General features: G+C 42.5%; 1 protein-coding gene across 1 annotated transcript in view; it reads left to right on the forward strand.

The window, feature by feature from the left end:
- Positions 1 to 20677, forward strand: part of ATP10D (ATPase phospholipid transporting 10D (putative)) — an 86368-nt gene that overhangs the window by 42962 nt on the left and 22729 nt on the right. Inside the window, exons 10-15 of the mRNA XM_040966357.1 lie at positions 3309 to 3547; positions 9835 to 10023; positions 11955 to 12573; positions 13503 to 13609; positions 15164 to 15290; positions 17367 to 17551. Of these exons, the coding sequence (XP_040822291.1) occupies positions 3309 to 3547; positions 9835 to 10023; positions 11955 to 12573; positions 13503 to 13609; positions 15164 to 15290; positions 17367 to 17551 (1466 nt within the window). The remainder of the gene's footprint in view (positions 1 to 3308; positions 3548 to 9834; positions 10024 to 11954; positions 12574 to 13502; positions 13610 to 15163; positions 15291 to 17366; positions 17552 to 20677) is intronic.

The following is a 20677-nucleotide window of genomic DNA, read 5'->3' on the forward strand; positions in this document are numbered from 1 at the left end:
AAGGTAATTCATTCAAAGGCATATAGGACAAAGCATGGCATAAAAATTTTCTCTAATATTAGCTGTTATTGTAGTCCTTGTAAGGATGACTCTTATAATACAGAATAGCCCTGTCTCTTAAGGAACTCGTGTAGGAGGAAGACTTACAGAAGTAAATTTATTATGTTGTTACAAGGTGAAGATTGGTGTTCTTGTTCCTTATTATTTTGGTTTTCAAGCAGCCAGCTTTGGAGGTGGATTCAGCATTGATTAAAGTGTGAGGTCTTTAAGTCAGAATTCTGGACATTTTTAGAATACTGTATGAGGAATGCTTTATACCAAGGGGTTTGCTTATCTGACATCTGAATGGTATGGTTGCAGCTGGCTTAACTCGGTGGGTTGTTTACCAGCAGGTGAAAGCTGGCATGCTGGTAAAGTTTGGGGGATTATTTCATAGTGAAAGATTAGATGGAGGGTGTGTAGATGATACAGTTGAGGAAACTCGTCCGAGTGTGCTGCTTACCCTTTGCTTTCAGCACTTTCCAGGGCACACTGAGAAATAGAATGAACTTTGTGTTTTATGGACTCACACTGACGTCTGAATATCAAACCAATGTGAGTTAGAAGTCATAAGTAGTTACTGGGAATTTCAAGAGAAAAATGGAAAAAACGAATTAGGGATTAAGTCAGTAAGAAGAAGTAGGTAGGTGATTTAATACTTAACCCACTATCCTTCCCTCAGAAATAATGAAGGATTATAGAATTTGTTGTTTTCTTTTCTGAGTCAGAAGCCAAGAATTCCTGCCCCAGTTTAAAGCATTTTTGGAACTTCTATTTTAATAGAAGTGTTAAAAGTCTTCATGAGGAATCATTCTGTGTTTCTTGATTCTGCTTACAGCTCTGATTATTGAGCTACCTAGCATGTTATTAATCAGATTTACAAGATATCTTATTTCCCCAGTGGTGGCTAGAAGTTATGTGATCCTGAGGCATAGCTCTCCTATTAAATGCATTTTGAAGTTCCCAGTGAATTTTAAAATGATATTGTACCTCAGCAAATTTCTAGTAACAACACAAAAATTTACCAACCTTAATACTGCCAATATTTTTATATATTGTCATGTGAAGTTGCGCAGTGCATTGTATGATGCTTGGAAGTATCTTTATCTTTGGTTCATCCAATGCCAGAAGCATCCCACTCTAGCTATAATAATGAGATTGTCTACAGTCGTTGCCAGAGCCCTCTGGTGAACAAATTCTATATTGAGAACATCTGAGCTAACCTAGTTCACACACGTCACAGCTAAGAAGCTGTTCCTTAGTAGGTACACAGACTGGTTTGCTGATAAAGAAGACCTGAATTAAAATCCCAGTTCTGTCTCCAGCTAGCTCTTTAGCTGTGGTTATAGCACTCAATCTATTTGAGTCCTAATTTCTGCAGTTGCAGTATGTAAGAGTTGTAGTTCCTGCTCATTATTTTGAACATTGAAGAGGGAACACGCATACCCCACAGCTTAAGTAGGGGCACATGTGGCATCTTCAGACATGGCGTGGCATGAAGGGTCAGCCTTTGGAGGCTGATAGCAATAGTTTTTAGGACTAGCTTATATAATATTTTGTGAAATTAGGAAAATCACTAGCTTTTATTACTAGAATGAACATATTAATAGTACCTCCTCAGGCACCATTGTAATGACTAAATAGGGCAAAATACCCTGTACCTATTCATTGTGGAGGTTATACATGTTCAAATGAGTATATGGGTGGGAACTTGGCCCTACTGTATAGGTCTTCTGAGGAACTGGCGTTTGAACCACACCTTTAAAGATGTTTAGGATTTATGAAGTAAATTAAGAATGGATATTTCAAACAAGGGCATTGATGAGAAGGAAGAAAGTCAGAATCTATGTGACACAATATGTAGACTGGTTTTTGAAGCAAAAAGTCATTTAAGAAAGCACTCTGTATTGTTTAAGCAGAGACTTCATGAGACTTGCAGAATGATCTTAAAATCAATGGGCCCAAATCATTAATTCTAAAAACCGAGGTCCTATGAGAGCAAAATATTAACCTGTTACACTTGTAATGAGTAACAATATAGTGGTATGCTACAGAATGATTTGGTCGCTGCTGTAGATTAGATGGTTGGGAATGTTAGAGCTTAGTTCTGAATGATGTACCTTGAAGTTCAAAGACAGGATCATTGCACTGGGATGCTGAAACTAGCAATGAGGCCTTTAGTGGCCACGGTGAGCATGTTAATTTGCAAAATGAAAGGATAAGGCTTCTAGAGTCTGAATTTCTGGGGAATGTGGAAGATGAAAGAATAAAGTTAAAGACGACCGTAGTGTTCAGATTAATGTGGCTTTTGGAAGTCAGGATAACCAAGATTTTCTTCTAAGTTAATTGTGAAAACATTGCAGAGTCATGCAGGAAATGATCCTATTTTATCTTTTAAGAAAATCACTCTAGCTACTGTTTAAGGAATGGATTACAGATGGGGCAAAGATACGTGACAAGAGACTTAAAGAAGAATCTTGTAGACATCCACGTAGAGGTATCAAGTTAGAGGATTATGCGCTTGCAGGTGGATCTCAGTGAAAGGCCAGAATTGAAGGCATAGGCTTATGGATGGTACAGTCGAGATTGTATTTCAAGGAAGGGACTAGTTGAGATCACCCAAGGAAGAATGTATGGATGAAGAAGGGAATAAGAACCTGCTACTAATGGACAGCGTAAGGAACTAGGAAGGGACAATACCTGAAGAGGAAAAGCAGGTTAAGTGTAGATTCAAACAAGTCACTTCAAGGAGGAAGAAATGGCCAACTCTTTCAGACATTACTGAGAATTCATGTACAATAGGGGACAATATAATGGTTAGATTTGTCAGTGTAGAACATGTTTGTGACTAGGTTGTGAGCAGTGCCAGTGGGAAGATGAGGACAGGAAGTCATGAAATTGGTTGAGGAGAGACTGCTGCAAACGATAGAATCCAGAGGAGTGGGATCCAGATCACAAGTGGAGGGTTTGGCCTTTCAAACAAGCGGAGTGCTTGATCCATGGTAGGAGGAGGAAATACGGACTTCCTGAACACAGATACAGAGGGGGATAGATCTGATGCTTGAAAAAGGAGGCCGCTCGCTTCTGATTGCTTCTCAGTGAGGTATAAGGTAAGTTCCTTAACTGAGTGTGGAAGGGGTAGGGCTGGAGGAGCTAGAGACCAGATTTGAAAGTGGAGGTGATGTGAAATAGCTGTTTATCAATCTAATTTAATCGCATGCCCAGTGGCTCTTCTCCAGGGTTCACCCAGTGTAATTTTTACTCCTCAGCCAAGAGATTAGAGTCCTATCAGGAAGCTATCTCTGAAGATGAAGAATTCGCAGACAGTCCCAGCAACTCCCTTGGCAATACGGTGAAGCTGCCAGCCCACAGCTGCAGGACTGCCAATCATGGGCCTCTGGGAAGGAAGCTCTCACATCCTCTGGCTGGAAGCTCTTGTGCTCTCGGAAGTGGAGAAGGAGCCAGCGAAACGCCTCATGCCAGACAGGCGGCTTTCAGTAGCCCCATTGTAAGTGTGAATGCCTGACTAGAATCCTGTTCATCCATGCTGTATGACAACCTCAGAGTTACAGTGAAACATTAGTACTTTGTTCCAGAGAAGACACTGCACAACTGCCACACAACATGAGTGACATGCTAATTACACAAAGGAGCAACAATGTCACAACTCTGATGTTTGTTGTAACTTGGTGCTGGGAGATAGTGTGTAATGTTTTATGAGGATTAAAAAAAAATATGCTATTTCTGGTCAGGCTAAGCCTGAGAAGAACTGCCTTAGTTTAAGGATCATGGATCATTCCCCAAAGTAGTAGCATTCGCCATAGAGTTATCCCCTAGACAGGTAAATATGTCTAAGTGAGGGTACTTCAGAGACCCTTTGCCTCTAATCTTCAGCCAAATCCAACCACACTCTCTCCTCTGCCCTATTCCTGTGCCCCAGCAGGGCAGTTTCTAATATTCCCATATCAGAACTCGACACGCTGTGTCCTAGGATCCCAACAGGAGGTGTTGGCAAGTGTCTTGTCACACCTATTAACCAACCAACCCATGTTACTACAGAGAAAATAAGAGATGACGGAGAGAGTAAAAATCAAGGGAATTGTTTGTGTGGAAAAAAAATCAGAAATGAAAAAGCTGTACCATACTTAAAATTGCTTCTACAAAATGTCAGCTGCTTCTCTGCCTTTCACACTTCATTAACTCTTGTGTTTCACCAGCAAGAGGATTCCACCATAGCAGACAAGAAATGCCTTCAAGATAGGTGATAGAACAAGAACAAATTGGCTCTGAGGAACCCTTGCGTTTCTACATGGAATGTATGATTTTCAAAGCAGGGAAGTGATATTAGACCCCAGGAGTGTCATTTGAGCCAGGAAGACCTGGATGAAGAAGACCTGAGTCTTCTCAACATTGCCTGCAACCATTTTAGCAACAGTAGCGATCATTTTAATCCAACTCATTTCCATGGCATTGAGGCTGGAAAACCATTTACAATACATCTTTGCCATTTGTCAAGCTGTTCCAAACATCCAGGCTAATTTTTGCTCAAATTTTCATAAGATATAAAAAACAGATACAGTATCTACTGTCCTAATTCTAAGGCTGCATCAGAATCATATACATACTTTTTCTATACTATCCTTTTACCTTTTATATTCTTCAGCCATCAGGAAGTGTGTGTCAATTCATGTTTAGTTGGAAATAGCACATTATTGGCAACCAGGTGAATTGGCATCATAACTTCCCTCCTGATTCCCCAATCAAGCCATATCCTATTATCAGAAAAAAAATATTTTTAAGGTCCTTTTTATACAATTTCCCCTGCTTAAAATATGCTCTATCTTTGTATGCTATCTCTACTTCCCACATTGGCTGGACTTAGTTCTTTAAGAATCACCTTTCAACCCACGTTCTGAAGACTTCCCAAGTTCTCCTTCCTCGGCTTCCAAGCTCTGCTTACACATCCTTACATGCTGCATTGGCCTTATTTCTGCTTCTGATGTCACATCATCATTAGCTCCCTCAGAACAAGGATTTATTTGTGTTGAATGCTCAACTCAAGCCCTCTGATAACATCTCTTCTCAAGCAAACATTTTCAAGCACTGTTGAATCAAGCTGCTGAACAGGCTGGGCACTTCCATTTTTAATATTTTGTGTCCACCTTCCCTTACCTCAGGGCATGTGTCATTCTGATTATATGAATGCCTGGGATTTCTGTTTGTATTTTTCAAAGATCATCTCCTGGTGAAGACAAGTTGATGTTATCTTTTGTGGAAGTTAAATATTATTTTGAGAAAGTTCCAAAATCTTTGACTTGACAAATGAGCTACTGTAAAAAATTATGTCTGTGATGCTAAAAGTCTATTTATTGAGCACAGGCGGAGAACACCAGCTTGAGAGCATAGAGCTGTCCAGAAATGGAAGGCTGTACAATGGTCAGCTTCAAAGAAGGCATGTATAGAACCAGAGAATGAGTGAGGCTACTGAGACGAGGTCCCAAAAGGATGTGCCAGACTTGGGAGTTAGGGTGTCAGGGAGCCTGTGAATCCTTGTCCATAGTGCCTGAGCTGGAAATAGAAGCCTTGCTTTGTAAACCACTGTGCTTAATGCTCCTTTCATCCTGTGCAGTTTTTCATTCAGCAAGTATAAGTCCATTTCCCCTGGAATACTCTGCTTTTAGGTGTTTGCATGGCTGTCTGCTTCCTGTCCTAGAGATCTCGGTTCAGATGTTTTCAATGAACCCATTCTTCTCTGCCATCTCTGGGTGTCTCTGTCTAGGAACATCTGATTTAATTGTATATTATAGTTTTGGATCTGTTGTCTCCTTCAAGTAGGCTTTGTTTAATCTTAATTTTATTGATTATTAATTAATCTTAATATTTAATCTTTGTTTAAACTGTCCCATGTACTCCTGTTTTCATTGACCAATGCCTTTCCCCACAGATCACTGACACAGGATAAATGAATTTGTTAGTGGCAGACAGAGCATAATACTGGGCAGTGGGATAGGACAGGGAAGCCATGGTCCCAAGGCTTCAGTTTTGCTCTGTACAGAGGAATCAGACAAACAGCTGGATAATTGTGTTCCTGTTTTAAACACGTAATAGTTCATCTAAAGCATAGAAAAGATGTGATTAACTTGAGGGAGCAAGAATGGAATGAGGAAAGATGCGGAAAAGTGTTGAATTAGGATTAAGAGGAGAGGTTTGCAGAGTAGTAGAACGGGATGATATTTGGTGCAGACGGCATTTGGAATGTGCAGGATCATAGAAGAATGGGGGCAGTGAAGGAATTGTTAATGTGTGTTTGCATGGTTATGACTTCTGCTGTTTTCCTTTGAATCTGTGATATTTAAGTATTGGAAGGGGCCAATAGAAGGACTGGACATGTCCCAAACCCAAAATTACACAGATAGAGTAGTGAATCCCTAAACTGATGAGGGATGTCAGCAGGGTAGTGATCCCCTGAAACTGGACAGGCATGACAGCAAGAACCGAAATAGGAACCCTGAGTATAGGTGGAACTAGAGGAGAGGATATGATATTAACTTGATCTCCCGTTTCCAGTGTTGTCGTTGTTCACTCTGTGTACTTATGGCTTTGCAAAAACAAAGTGGGGCTGCTATCACTCTCAGTCCTTTTTCATTAGACTAATTTATTTGAAAGGCAGAGTGACACAGGGGTGCCGGGCATAGGAAAAGGGAGCAAGAAGGAGAATTGGCTTACTTTCCAGATATCACCACAGCTAGGTGTGAGCTAGGGTGAAGACAGGATCTCTGTCGGGATCTCCCATATGTGTGCAAGGGGTCCAGGTGCCAGGCATTGAATGCTGCTTCCCGGGTTCATTAGAGAGGAGCTGGACTGGAAGTGTAGGCTGGACTCAATCAAAGGCACTCTGATATGGAAAACAGGCCAAGCATCCTAAGCTGTGACTGTAACTGCCACAATACCTGGCTGCATGCAGTTTGTTGTTGTTTTAGATTTACTTGTTCTTATTCTAAAGGTAGGGAGCTGGGGCGGAGGTTGTTTTGTTTACAGAGAAAAGGAAAGAGAGAGAGAGGGAAAAAAAAATCTTTCATCTGATGGTTTACTCTCCAAATGGCCACAATGGCTGGAACTAAGCCAATTCAAAGCCAGGAGTCTGGAGCCTCTTTCCGGGTCTCCCACGTTGTCACAGGGTCACAAGGCTTTGGGCTGTTCTCTTCTGCTTTCCCAGGTCACAAGCAGGGAGCTGGATGGGAAGTGGCGCAGCAAGGACATGAGTCAGCATCTATGTGGGATGCAGGTGCTTGTAGTCACAAGATGAGCCCGTTGAGCCACTGTGCAGGTCACCCCACTCAATTTTAAACACGTCTAATATTTAAATTTTATCAAAGTCATCCAACGTCTCAGCAAACATCATTAGAGGCAAAAAGTTGGCTAGGTTTTGTTTGTTTAGTTTCATTTTAAAGAAGTGAATGGGGAAAAAAAAACCCCTGCATGTAAAAGCTACAACCCAGAGGGAAGACATGATGTGAACCACAAGGAAAAAATAAGCTTGGGAATTATTGGAAGTCAAACTAAATTAGAACAAAAATCTACAAAAAACTCTCTCTGAGCCCAGATAAGGTCTTGTTTACATCATGTTCTTCATTCTGTGCTCCAATTAGAACTACGCAACTTATCTAAGAACTCAAAAATACTTTTTAAATGTGTATTTGAGGTTTGAGCTAATATGTGTTTAAAAGACAATATCGTCTTTTTAATTTCTTGTTTCTCCACCAATTTCCTTATGGAATACAAGCTTTCAGCAAATGTTTGATGGGAGACTGTAGCAATAAACTTTTATTGCCAAGCCACGTGCCAGGTCTGTTGTTAGGTATCCAGAAATCAAGAAGTTATGGCTGGGCAGAGGGATGTGGCACAATGAATTCAGCTACTACTCAGGACAGGCTTGTATCAGAGAGCCTGATTTTGTTTCCTGCCTTGGCTTCCAGTTCAGCTTCTTGCTAACACAGCCTGCAATGCAGTTGGGCTTAGCTAACGTGAGCGGGGAAACAATGGTGGCTCAATGGCTTGGGCTTCTACCGCCGGGTCTCCCACGTGGGTGCAGGGTCCCAAAGCTTTGTGCTGTCCTCTTTTCCCGGGCCACAGGCAGGGAGCTGGAAGGGAAGTGGGGCCGCCGGGATTAGAACCGGCGCCCATATGGGATCCCGGGCATTCAAGGCGAGGACCTTAACCACTTGCGCCACCGCGCCGGGCCCGCAGCCAGCAGTTTTAACAAACAGCCCTCAGAAGAAGAATGTGTCTGCACACTGCCGAAGTGCAACCATGCTCGAATTTTGCTAAATCAAATGCCCTAGGACGATAGCAATTGATATATTTAGATAGAAATTTAAGAATGCTTTGTGACGAGAGAACTCGAACCTCTTCAACCTCATGTGAGCCTCCTAACATGCTTGAAGTTGCGTTGGTCATTGGAGAAGAAAAGAAACTAATGTTACATTCCTTGGATTTGTATTGTTCTGGCCTCATCTCTGTCTTTATCTTGTGTACTTTATACAGCTACCTGGGCAGGTAAGTCTTTCCATTGTTACACTAAAGAAGAAATGCACTGGGAGGCAGTGAGTGAGCTCGCAAGTGTGTGGGTCTCTGCTACCCACATGGGAGATCTGATGGGGCTTCTGGCTCCCCACCGAGGCGTGGCCCCACCCTGGCTGCTGCAGCAGTTGGGATTTGAGGAGTGAAAACATGGATGGAAGAGTCTGTCCCTCCCCATCTTCTTTAAAATGAAATAAGCACAAATTTTTGGAAAGGTTCATCAGGGGAGAATCAAGATGGCGGAATAGGGTAAGGACACGTTTAAACAGAGTGCCCTTGTCCATGCCCGCGATGATGGACATATGACTGTTTATGGAGAACTATACTGTAGTAATAACATAGGGGAAGCCAGTGAGGATGGTGAGAAAACTTGGGGAGAGGATAAGGAAAATCCCAGGGCTTATGGAAATGTATCATAATAATAAAGAAAAAAGCAGCTCAGAAGGTAAAGTAAAGCTTGTATGCAGGGACACTCCGACCTGAACCTGAACCTTTGGGACTTCAAACCTCTTTTTAAATATGCTAAGTGGTAATATAAACCCTAACCGGTGTCCAGGATCAGGTGTCTCCCTGCTTTAATCACTGCATCGCTGTTTGCAGCCTGCTAGCAGGCAGCGCACCCAGCACTCCTCTAGAACATGATGCTTTTATAAAATGAGGATTCTAAGCAGAATTCTGGATTCTGTACAATTTTGCTCCAGCTGAAGACTTTCTAATGCATTCATCTGTGTTCCTAAATGATAGCCAAATTTCTAACACAGTACTTCTTTGGATAAAACTGGTTTACCTACTTATAATAGTTTTTATTTAGTTGATTTGGCTTTTACAGTACTGGTAACTTGAGTCACAACAATGCTGGTATGAACAGCATCCTCTAAAAGAAGTTGGTGTGCATCAGTTACTTTCAGATGAAATGACACAAAGTAGACTTGTAGGCACAATAAATCCATAGATTCTACTGAAAGCTGTTGTTCCTGGCTTTGGTTTAGTATAATGGTCAAGATAACCTTCATTAACAATATGCACTTGCTTTTCAATTCAATGTATTTTATGTCTTTTGTTTTCCATTTCCAAGACAGCATCTACATTTAGTGTGTTTTTTAAAAAAAAATTTAGAAAAATAAAGTTCACTGTCCTTCTCTCCACTTAGATCATGGTCTGTAAAGGTTACTGTTGTGTTGACTGTAACATCACCTTGCCTTCTTGGATGTGCAGGAAACAGATGTGCTCCCAGACACCAGACTTTTGGACAAATTTAGTCACATTACGCCTCAGCTCTTTGCTCCCCTGGATGAGACCACTGACATTCCGCCCCTGGAGACCTTGTACATCATGGATTTCTTTATTGCATTAGCGATTTGCAACACCGTTGTGGTTTCTGCTCCTAACCAACCACGACAAAAGGTAAGGTCTCTGGTGTAAGCAAAGGTGGCCTCCTGGAGAATGTTGGGTTTACGTGTATCTGAATTAATCTTGTTCTATTTTTAATTAACTGATAGCAAATGTATCATGTATATTCAGCACCCTTTGTCTGTATTTATCATGTTCTGTGTGATTTGCTGGCATTAGTAAGTTCCATTCTTTCAGTGACAGAGTGAGGTGATGTGATGAAGTGAAATTGTGAGGATCGTGGGTTTGTTGGGAAGTCGGATTTGGACTTTGAACATCTGGCTAAGGATACTCTATTTGCCTCCAAGAGAATTGCTGATTTTGTTTTTTTTTAAGTGATTTTGCTTTGGTTTCCTCACCAAATTAAAATTTTCTTTAAGAGGTCTATATTCCCCCATGTCATGTGTGTGACATTAAGAAAAAGTGTACTGGATCCATTACCATGTTTCATAATAATATGTGAATTTATGAGTAATGTATGAATTCTGCTTTCCAAGTATAAGCTGGGCTACTTTGAACTCAGTCTAAAACCCAACAGATCTAATAATATGCTGAAGTTCTGCAGCCCCTACAAAAGATGGATTTTTTAAAGTCTATTCATAGCTTAAAATCCATGGAAAATGCACTTCCAGTTAAGCAAAACTTATTTTAGAGGCTGGTGATTCGCTGTTGCTCTGTTAGCTTCCTTTGTGTAAATATCTCCCCTTCTGCACGTATGTATTTAAAATTCAATTTATGGCACAATCCAATTAAATTTTAATTTTCCGTTATATCATTTTCTTTTGGCAACTTCAGAGGTAGTCAACTTTAACATAAAAATAATTTACTTCCAATTAAGTGGTGTTTGACAGAGATAACTGTATCTCATGAGGCTTTGCCTTGAAAGATGCTCTATGAAGACTGATTATGTAGCTGGAGAATAAATCATCAGAAATTCTTGATTTCTCCTACCTGCTGTTTTCTCTCATATGTTACTGAAGTGGGCATCTCCAGTTGTTTTCTCCTTAAGAAACTATTAGCTTATGCCCCCCCCCCCCAAATATGAAACTCTACTGCCTGAAAGAACTTGTGTAGGCAGAGAAGAACCAAATTGCCATGATATTTGGAAGTGATAAGAAGGTAATACAGAGTGTAAACAGTTCCTAAAGAAAATGGATGATTTGACTCATTTTTTCATTTCATGTTTTAAGTAAAATTTATTTAAAAGATGAGAACACAACAGATACGCATGGACCATATTCAAGGTTAAAGATTTATTTATTTATTTGAAAGTCAGAGCTGCAGATAGAAGGAAGGAAAAAGAGAAAGCAAGCTTCCATCCATTGATTTGCTCCCCAGTTGGCTGCAACAGCCAGAACTGGCCCAGTCCAAAGCCAGGATCAGGGGCTTCCTCCAGGTCTCCCATGTGGGTGCAGAGACCCATCCAAGTACTCCCACCTCGTTAGCAGGAAGCTGGATTGGAAGCAGAATAGGCAGGATTTAAACCCATGTGGGCTGCTAGCAGTGTCTTGCCTTGCTATGCCGCAGCACTGGCCTCAACTTTGCCAATAGAGACCTATAATTTTTATAAACTTCACTTGCAAATACTGAAAAACATGTCAGGGTGTTTCTAAGTATTTTGTTATAGCTGAAAACTTAATTCGCTTGTAACTTTTAAGTTGTTGCTGCTAGGACACATAATAAACCCGAGTTTTCTATGATTTCTTTCAGACAAGCGCTGTGATTATGCTGAATCTCAGCACTTTGTCTTTTGCTATTCGCTTTAATTGCTTGTAGAAATTGACAGTGTCATCAACCAACGCATCCTTTGTTTTTTTTCATGCTTTCACTGTTTGCTGGCTATGAAAGAGTAATAACTGTTCGTATCTAATTTTTCCCAGTTTGGCTTTCAAGTTGTTTGAAGTTGCTTTGGACTGAATTGTTGAGACTTTCTCAATTCTTCCTAGATCCGACTCTCTTCCCTGAGTGGGATGCCCATCAGGTCCTTGGAAGAGATTAAAAGCCTTTTCCAGAGACTGTCCGTGCGAAGAGCAAGTGCACCGTCTCTGGCCAGTTTGAAAGAGTCGTCCTGCGGAATTCCAAACGCCTTGGTGAGCCGACTCTCCCTCTTCAGTCGAGTGAAGCCGGCTTCGCCCGTGGAGGAGGAAGCCTCCCAGGGCAGCGAGACCGAGATGGCGCACAACTCCAGTGACTCTGCCTGCTGCACGGAAACTGAGAAACACAGCGGTCACGCAGAACTCGCCGCCAACGGCGAGGGGGAATCTGCCCCTGGCCCGCCCTTGGCCTCTGCCCTGTGTTACGAGGCCGAGAGCCCGGATGAAGCGGCCTTGGTGTATGCTGCCAGGGCCTACCGATGCACTCTGCAATCACGGACACCCGAACAGGTCATGGTGGACTTTGCTGCGTTGGGGTCATTAACATTTCAACTCCTACACATCCTGCCCTTCGACTCAGTGAGAAAAAGGATGTCCGTGGTGGTTCGGCACCCGCTTTCCAATCAAGTTGTGGTATATACAAAGGGTGCTGATTCTGTCATCATGGAACTGCTCTCCAGGGGCTCCCCAGGTGGGTTCCTGCAGCTAAGGTGCTAGTGACAGGAAGAGCCCAGAGGTTAAAAAAAAAAAAGACCATTCCCTATGCTTGTGTACAGGCCCAAGAGTAGATATTTGGCAATAAGTCATACTTGGTGAATTATGGTAAAGGGGTCTAATATTTGTAGGAAAGCAAACAAGTTTTGGGGGGGGGGGCTACTCCTATCCAGGTTCCAATCTGGATTTTGCCGTTAGTTGATTCTTTCTTTAAGATTTTTTTTTTTAATTGGAAAGTCAGATATACAGAGAAGAGGAGAGACAGAGAGGAAGATCTTCCATTTGCTGATTCACTCCCCAAGCAACTGCAACAGCTAGAACTGACCCAATCCAAAGCCAGAAGCCAGGATCCTGTTCTTGGTCTCCCACGGTACAGATCCCAAAGCTTTGTGCCATCCTTGACTGCTTTCCCAGGCCACAAGCTGGATGGGAACTGGATGGGAAGCGGGGCTGCCGGACATGAATTGGCACCCACATGGGATCCAGGCACGTGTAAGGCGAGGACTTTAGCTGCTAGGCTACTACACTGGGCTCCATCATGTGATTCTTGATAAAGTTATCTATTATATACCTAAGTCTTTAACAAAGTGGGCGTTATAGTACCTCCTTTATAAGTGCTTGAGTTAGTAAAGACATACTACCTGCCAAGTACTTTGAACAGGGTAAAGGCTTGACAAATGGCAGCAGACATTAACATAGTCATTGGTATGGTAGTTATTAATGATGTGCAAGCAGCGTTTGTATTAAGTTCTTAGTGCTTTTCCCTGCCCAGTGAGGAGGGAACAGGGGCGAGATTTATTGTGAGGGCTTCCTTTAATAGAGCCTTCATAGCTTTTGCTGATTGTGGATTCGGCTACTGTTGTTTTCAAAAATATCTGTAACTGGATTGACTGTGGACGATTGCAGATGGAGCAACTCTGGAAGAACAGCAGATGCTAATAAGGGAGAAGACCCAGAGGCACTTGGATGACTACGCCAAGAGGGGACTGCGCACCTTGTGCATAGCCAAGAAGGTGGGGCTGCTGGGGACCGCCCAGCTTCCCGGCTCCCTCCCTCGCTTAGCCAGCAGTTACTGCAGACCAGCATGTGTAGCACCCTAAGCTAGGCACTGGGTAACGTCCTCGGGACGCTCCTCACGGCTTCTCTATTCCACAGTTAGTAGGTTGGGTTTTTGTTACATATGATATACTGTGAGAATGGTGCTTAAAAACTCTGTTCTCTAAGTTCTTGTATGTTTTAGTAGAGAGAGGGACTCCAAAAACTTGGAAGAAAGTGGCATTAAAAGGTAAGTTTAGTTTGGTGCAAATTGTTTAGAAATGCATATCTCCGAAGGTTCTTCAGAAAGTTTGCAGAAAATGCATTTTAAGAAACATCTGCGCTCTCATTTCCTGTGTGAGAGTGTGTCTAAACAATCGGCCAGAATCAAAAGTCCCCGGGTCTTCCTTCCTTCTGCCCAGGAATCAGTCATATTGTTCCTGGTGTCTTTGAAGAGAATGAGGCCAGCAACGGGCCTTCATCTTCCCCTTCCATGTTCTTGATGTTTTTTCCATGAGCCTTTTTAATTCCAGTAAACTTCTACGATATCTCAGCATCAATTTTTTTCCCCCTGGAGAGTAATATCCTTTCTGAATTAAAAAAGAAAAAATTGAAAGAGCTCCAAGAAATGGTTTGAGGGATGTTGTCAACAAAACCCCTCATTTCTTTTTCAAATTCTAGTCCTTGGATGCTCTGTTAGAGAAAGTGAGATCTGTTACAGACCCAAGGGTGTCGGTCACCCAGCTGCAGCGAGGGCCAACAGCCTCGCTTGTGCACTGTGGGAAGCATGGAGAGGTCAGGAGCAAAGCTACCTTGCCTTTGCAGATGAGTGAGCCCTCCACTGAGAGAGCTGTTCCATCAGATCATGTTCAAGTGCCTCATGGGAAATAAGGAGCGATAACGAAACAGGCTCCGCCCCTCCACTCCAACCTACCTGATAGGAACCACAATGAGGATTCCTTCCTCCTCCCAAAGACAAGGGAAAAAATCAGCCTTCAGTCTCCCTTCAGGAATTCTACTTGCATTTGGAATAAGACTCTCTTGCCTCACTATGTGGGCTGCTTTCTTTTCTTTTTTATTTTTATTTTTTACTCTTACAAGTGAAGTGTACAATTATGTCAAAGAAGCTGCTAGTTGCGGAATCCCCGAAAGTCCTCACACTGCCTTCTCAGCCACACCAGCAGAAGACACTGGATCAGCTACTAACGGGAGGTCTCTCCCAACTTCATATGCCCTGGCCTAATTAGACAGGCGCCCTTTCACTGTGAATGGTGCCTAGAATCCCCAGGAGACAGTGAGCCGCAGCAGCCATCCATCATGACCATTAACCGTCTTGACACAAAGTTTGGAAAACTCATGCTTAGATGGTGTAGGCTATAGATCTGGCATACGTGAGCCCAGGGGAAGAAACCGCTGAAACGAGCTGTTGGCTTAATATCTTGCTAAAAACCAAAACCAAATGTTAGGATCTTGCAGGATCATATGAGCTGCCTCGTAACTGTTTTTGGTTGTTTCTCTTCCTCTTCCCACAGGTCATGAGTGACAGCGAATACGCAGAGTGGCTGCGGGATCATTTCTTAGCTGAAACCAGCATTGACAACAGGGAAGAGCTACTCACGGAATCTGCCGTGAGGCTGGAGAACAAACTGACATTACTTGGTAGGTAGATCGTGCGAGTCAGCCTGAATGAGGAGTTGTGAGCAACACCGGGTTGCTTGCAGTAAGTCGCACACCCGTGCCTCTTTTTTCCCATTAAATATTTGTGGTTCCGCTTACCTTGCACAGTTACACTGCAGCCAGATGGAAGTCCTTTCCTCTCTGTTTTCCACGGAAGTGAACTCAACTTCATTTGTTATTGGATGGTGGCCACTCTTAAAATATTATTTAAAACTCCAGTGCTTAGAGTACAAAGGCAAATAAAGACCAAAGTTGGAGAAGAAACGCAGAGTTTCATCCAAGTCATCAGATTATGCACTCAGGATGGTTTTTCTAATTCATCTTCACAACAAATTTCCGTTTTATTGAGTGGAAATTCAGGGCATGGTGCAGTTCAATGACTTGCTCAAGGTCACATACTGACAATTAGTTACTAACTAACCAAACAGGAAACGCAGGTCTACCTGGACCCAGCGTCTCTCTTTATTTTTTAATTCTGCACCTACACCAATGAGATTTATCCATCTCCTCTCACTTCTGAACTCATCCAACCTTCAAACCTGATCACTATTGTCTCAGGTTGAGCTGCAGGCTCGAATCATCTGGAGAGATTAAAAAAAAAAAAAAACAACACTTCTGGGGCCTGTAGAGAACATTAAGAACCACATGTTCTCACGTATTTACAGAAGCTGAAGGGGAAAATCTCAGAAGGCGACGATGAGTGGACTAGAGATCAGAGGGTTGGGGAAGGGGTGGAGGAGGGAGCCTGGCCATAGGTTAGGTGACCTGCACTCAAGGTCAGAGAAGAGGAGTCAGCTGTGCGTGTTCTGTAGTATGTAAATGATGCATATAAAGACAAGTCACTCCTGCAGATTTCCAACAGAGAGCAATAGTAACTGAGGATTCAGAAATATTCATTACCTTGATGTGATCATAGCACCTTAACCGAATGTTTCAAATAAGCATCTATACATATTATGTGTCAATCAAAATACAGCCTCTCGCTATGGATTCTGGTTCAACCGATCTACTTTATGAACTGGATACTGGGATTGTCCAAAGCTCCCAACTAACCCTCAAAACCACTGCCTAACAGCTTGGAGATGGATCTTCTAAAATGCATCCAAAAGTTTATGAAAATGTAGTCAAACATTTATTTTTTGGTGCCAAATAATCTTGAGATCTGTGCATATTTTTTCTCAACATGTATTTCCCAAACTTTCTGCGGATACCACACAGGCATGGGTTGTTAATGTTTGGTACCAAAGTCTTCTGTTTCTATTTTCCAGGAAGTTCCAGTAGTCCCCTTGTATAAGGACTAACGCTTGAAGCAACCAGCTTCTGAGCTTCTTTTATGAATTAGGGAAAAATTCAGGGACCTGATTTGCTAGCAACTAGTGTAAAAATGCTTACTCTCAATTTCTTTGTGACAGTCTAAGTATAGGGCTACAATTTCTCTTCTGTAATTTCCAAATGAAAAAATGTTCCATGAATGTAGTGCTACAACCCAGTGGGCAATAAGACTAGGTACACCTTGGTGTAAGATTATTTGTAGTCTTTTTATCCTAATTCCCACAGAAACATTGATATAGTTTATTATCAAGGATTGTAAAATATGGGTTATATGTCATATTGTTTTTGTTAAAAATCTAAACAACTTTTAAATTCCAAAATTTGACCCCCAGTTGCTTCAGGAAAGGAAATCGGGGGCTTAGGTTATGAAAAGGCATTACAAATAGGCATTAATGTTCTATTAAGAACATTAGCTAACAACCTGAGCTCGTCCTTGCGAGTACTATAAAATAAAGCTGTAGAACAAGATAGCTTAATTGAATCAAACCCCTTTAGATTATAGGTCAGTAAGCTAACCAAAGAGGAACAAGTAAGTTTGAGCAAATCATTAACCCCGGAAGCTCCCTTACACAAATATACTTTGTGTATGATGTTGGTGTGGGTCTTCATGCCTCAGTTGGATTTCCAGAAGCTTCTGGAGGGATGGTGTGGGTCAGGTTTGAGCCAAAGGCCAGGGTGATTCCCAGCTGGTTTGGAAAAGTACTGTTCACTTTGATTGCCTTGCAGGTGCTACTGGCATCGAGGACCGTCTGCAGGAGGGTGTGCCTGAGTCCATAGAAGCCCTGCACAAAGCTGGCATCAAGATCTGGATGCTGACAGGGGACAAGCAGGAGACAGCTATCAATATCGCTTACGCGTGCAAACTACTGGAGCCAGAGGATAAGCTCTTTATCCTCAATACTGAGACCAAAGTAAGTATGAGGAGGTTAGATCAGGTCCTTTGCATTCTCAAAGCCAAAGGCACGTTTGGAATCTGATGCATGTGAGAAGAAAGAAAACTAGCACCCTTTAGCTTCTTACTGATTGTTTATTCTGTCCAGCAAATTCACTTGTGCTTGGGAGACCAAAATTCTGAAAGTTTGATGAAAAAGTCATGCTTCAGGGAAATCATTGCTTTCTCATGGAGGTGGGGGCAGTGGGGATAATTTTTTTTTTCTTTTCCACTACATTGATATTCTGGGGATTTGACGGAACTTAGGACAAAATAACAAAGTTCATTAAATGCTGAGGAAGAAATTTACCTCCCTTTAAAGTTGCGAGGAATTTATCATTTCTGTTGATATCAAGTGGGTAAACTAATAGTTGTTGGAGGTTCTAAAAATAGGCTGTCAGGATAATTATGCCCTCTTGTGGCGAATTGTGGGTAGTGCTCCTAAAGACACCAAAAATTTCAAAGACTTAAGGAAGGGGAGAACTACTCTTGAAGGAAAAGGGAAAAAAGAAAAGAAAGAAAAAAAGAATGTCTTTATTCTAAAGGCAAAAGGACAGATGAGCAGGGAGAGAGCTCCCATATTCTAGTGCACTCTTCGAATGCCTTCTTCAGGACTGGGAGCCAGGACCTCAATCCAGGTGTCCTACCTGGGTGGCAGGGAACCCAGTATGCACAGTCATTGTTGGTGCACAGTCTCTTTTCCAGCTGGATGCAGGAGCTGGAGGTGGGCATTGTCCCCAGTGCCCCGAGGCGGACACAGGAGTCTTCATTGCTATACCAAATGCCTCCCTGGGATAAGGAATGGCCACCGCCAGCCCCTGTCAGTACCATGCAAAATCTCAGTCACTCAAAAGGACATTTGGCAAAGCCATTGATTCTCAGGACACACCTGTTCCCGAGAGGTTTGTGTCCTTGGGCTTACCAGTTTGGGAAGCCTGAATTAGGATCCTCACGCCCGGCTTTGGCCTGGCCCAGCCAGGGGGAGCTCTCTGTCACTCTGCCTTTCATATAAATAAAGTATGTGAATAGAAAGTCATGTTTTCCAAAAGGCTGTGGTCTGCCTGGCTGGTAACAGTGCCTGGGCTGAAGCTGGGCAGGGGTGTGGTCCTGGGAGGTAATATCCTTCTCACCTCTTCCCCCTCAGCTGTGACGAATGTGATGCGTGTGGACATTTGGTGAGAAAACACGCACGGCTGGCTTCAGTGCTTGGTGGCTAAGCGGACACGGGGATTCTGTGCACATGTAAAAAGTCGAAAGTAATCAATTGCTGGTGTTTGATGTAAAGTCAATAGGATTGAGAAACGTTTCAGTGTGTACTTTAAGAGCTTTTAAAACTGCCTGTCCGGGCTGTATCGGCTGAGTGCTACTGTGGATAATGTTGTTTTGCTATCAAAGCAACGCCACAGCGTGACATTTCCAGAGACCTAACTAGAACATGATTTAATTTAGTTGTGTGATGACTCGAGTCCAAGGATGTAAAACGCCAGGCATGCGGAGGCTGAGCCTCTGGTATTGAAAGCTCTTCGCATGTCCCAGCCCTTGGGAGCCACTAGGAATTAAAAAGGGACTTGAAGGTGGTGGAGTGAAATTTGTCATTTATGGAGGGAATTTCCCACAGTACAAGGGGGCTGCCTGACAGCCACTAGAAAGTCTGGAGCTATTGCGATTGTGTCAGCTTTATGAATTGGGGTATGTAAAATTTTTATTTATTTTGGAGGTGGAGTGACAGACAGAGACAGAAGGGTCTTCCATCTTCTGGTTCACTCCCCAAGTGACTACAACAGCCACTGCTGAGCCAGTCCAAAGCCAGGAGCCAGGAGCTCCTTCCTGGTCTCCCACAGGTACAGATCTCAAGGCTTTGGGCTGTTCTCACCTGCTTTTTCAGTCCAAATGCAGAGAGCTGGATTAGAAATAGAGCAGCTGGGACATAAACCAATGCCCATATGGGATGCAGGTGTTAGCAGGTGGAAGATTAACCTAAAATATCACCCCATCAGCTCCTATAAATTTATGTTTGTTCCTAAATTTATAGATTGCATTGTTAAGTATAGCTCTCATATACAACATTTGATTTCCCTTCTCACAATTTTTTTTCAATTCTCTCTTTTACTATAACCACTTCCTGAATTACCTACTACATTAATATAAAAAGACCATCCAGAAATCATTTAATTTTTAAGGTTATTTTTTCAGAATTTCGTCTAAATTTCTATCGAGTAATTAGTAACTTTTTATACATGAATTCATTTGGTAATTTTAACCAGCAAACAGAGCAGATGAATTGTCCCCATTTCATATCCTGATACTCCAAACAGATATAGCTACTCAGGAAGCACGTCATAAGCTAAGTCCCAGTATGCTTTTTGTATTGTATGATATGTGTGTGTGTGTGTGTATATTCAGTTCTCGTGTGTGTTTTGCTTGGTAGAATTGCCTTGAAATCTGAGTGAACACTGGCCATTGCTGCTCAGGGAGATGTTAGGTTCCTGTAAGCCACTCTGCCAAACAATCAATACATAAGCTTGTTTTGTGTGTTTTCTACTTAAAGACCTCTTATTTGACACGTTAGTAATCCATTAATATTAAAGTCACAGCCAACAATACCATAACTCATGCCTGAACAAAGCTGATTAGCTTCATCACGGGATAGCTGCCTGTGCTTAACACCACGATGCAGCGCTGTAGCACCGCGCCTGGGAGTCATCTCAAATGGCAGAACTCCACAAGAATCAGAAAGATGCCAACACCATGCATTCAGAAGGGCGGCAGCATTAAGGGCACTTGGCAGTGTGAGAGCTGGCACACAAGGCTCAGCCCCACCTTGTTCAGCTCCAGCTGGTCACATGTGCATCCCATCATTCAGGCATACATGATTCGCGTTGCTCTGCAGTTGTCAGCTGATGACCACCGAGCTCTGTGAGTGTAGGTTGCAGGTAGGGTTACAGGTACATGTCAGGAAATAAAACACAATGGCATTAAATGGAATTAAAAGGCACATGCAAAAACACGTTGAAATCCTCCATGGTGGTCTCAGGATACGTGTTTGTGGGCTTTCTGAAGATCGCTCCTGTTATGATGGAGATACTAGTTCGTTTTTTGGTGAGAT

The sequence above is a fragment of the Ochotona curzoniae genome, unplaced genomic scaffold (assembly GCF_017591425.1).
Source record: "Ochotona curzoniae isolate NIBS_2020 unplaced genomic scaffold, NIBS_Ocur_1.0 scaffold_4505, whole genome shotgun sequence".
Lineage (NCBI taxonomy): Eukaryota > Metazoa > Chordata > Mammalia > Lagomorpha > Ochotonidae > Ochotona > Ochotona curzoniae.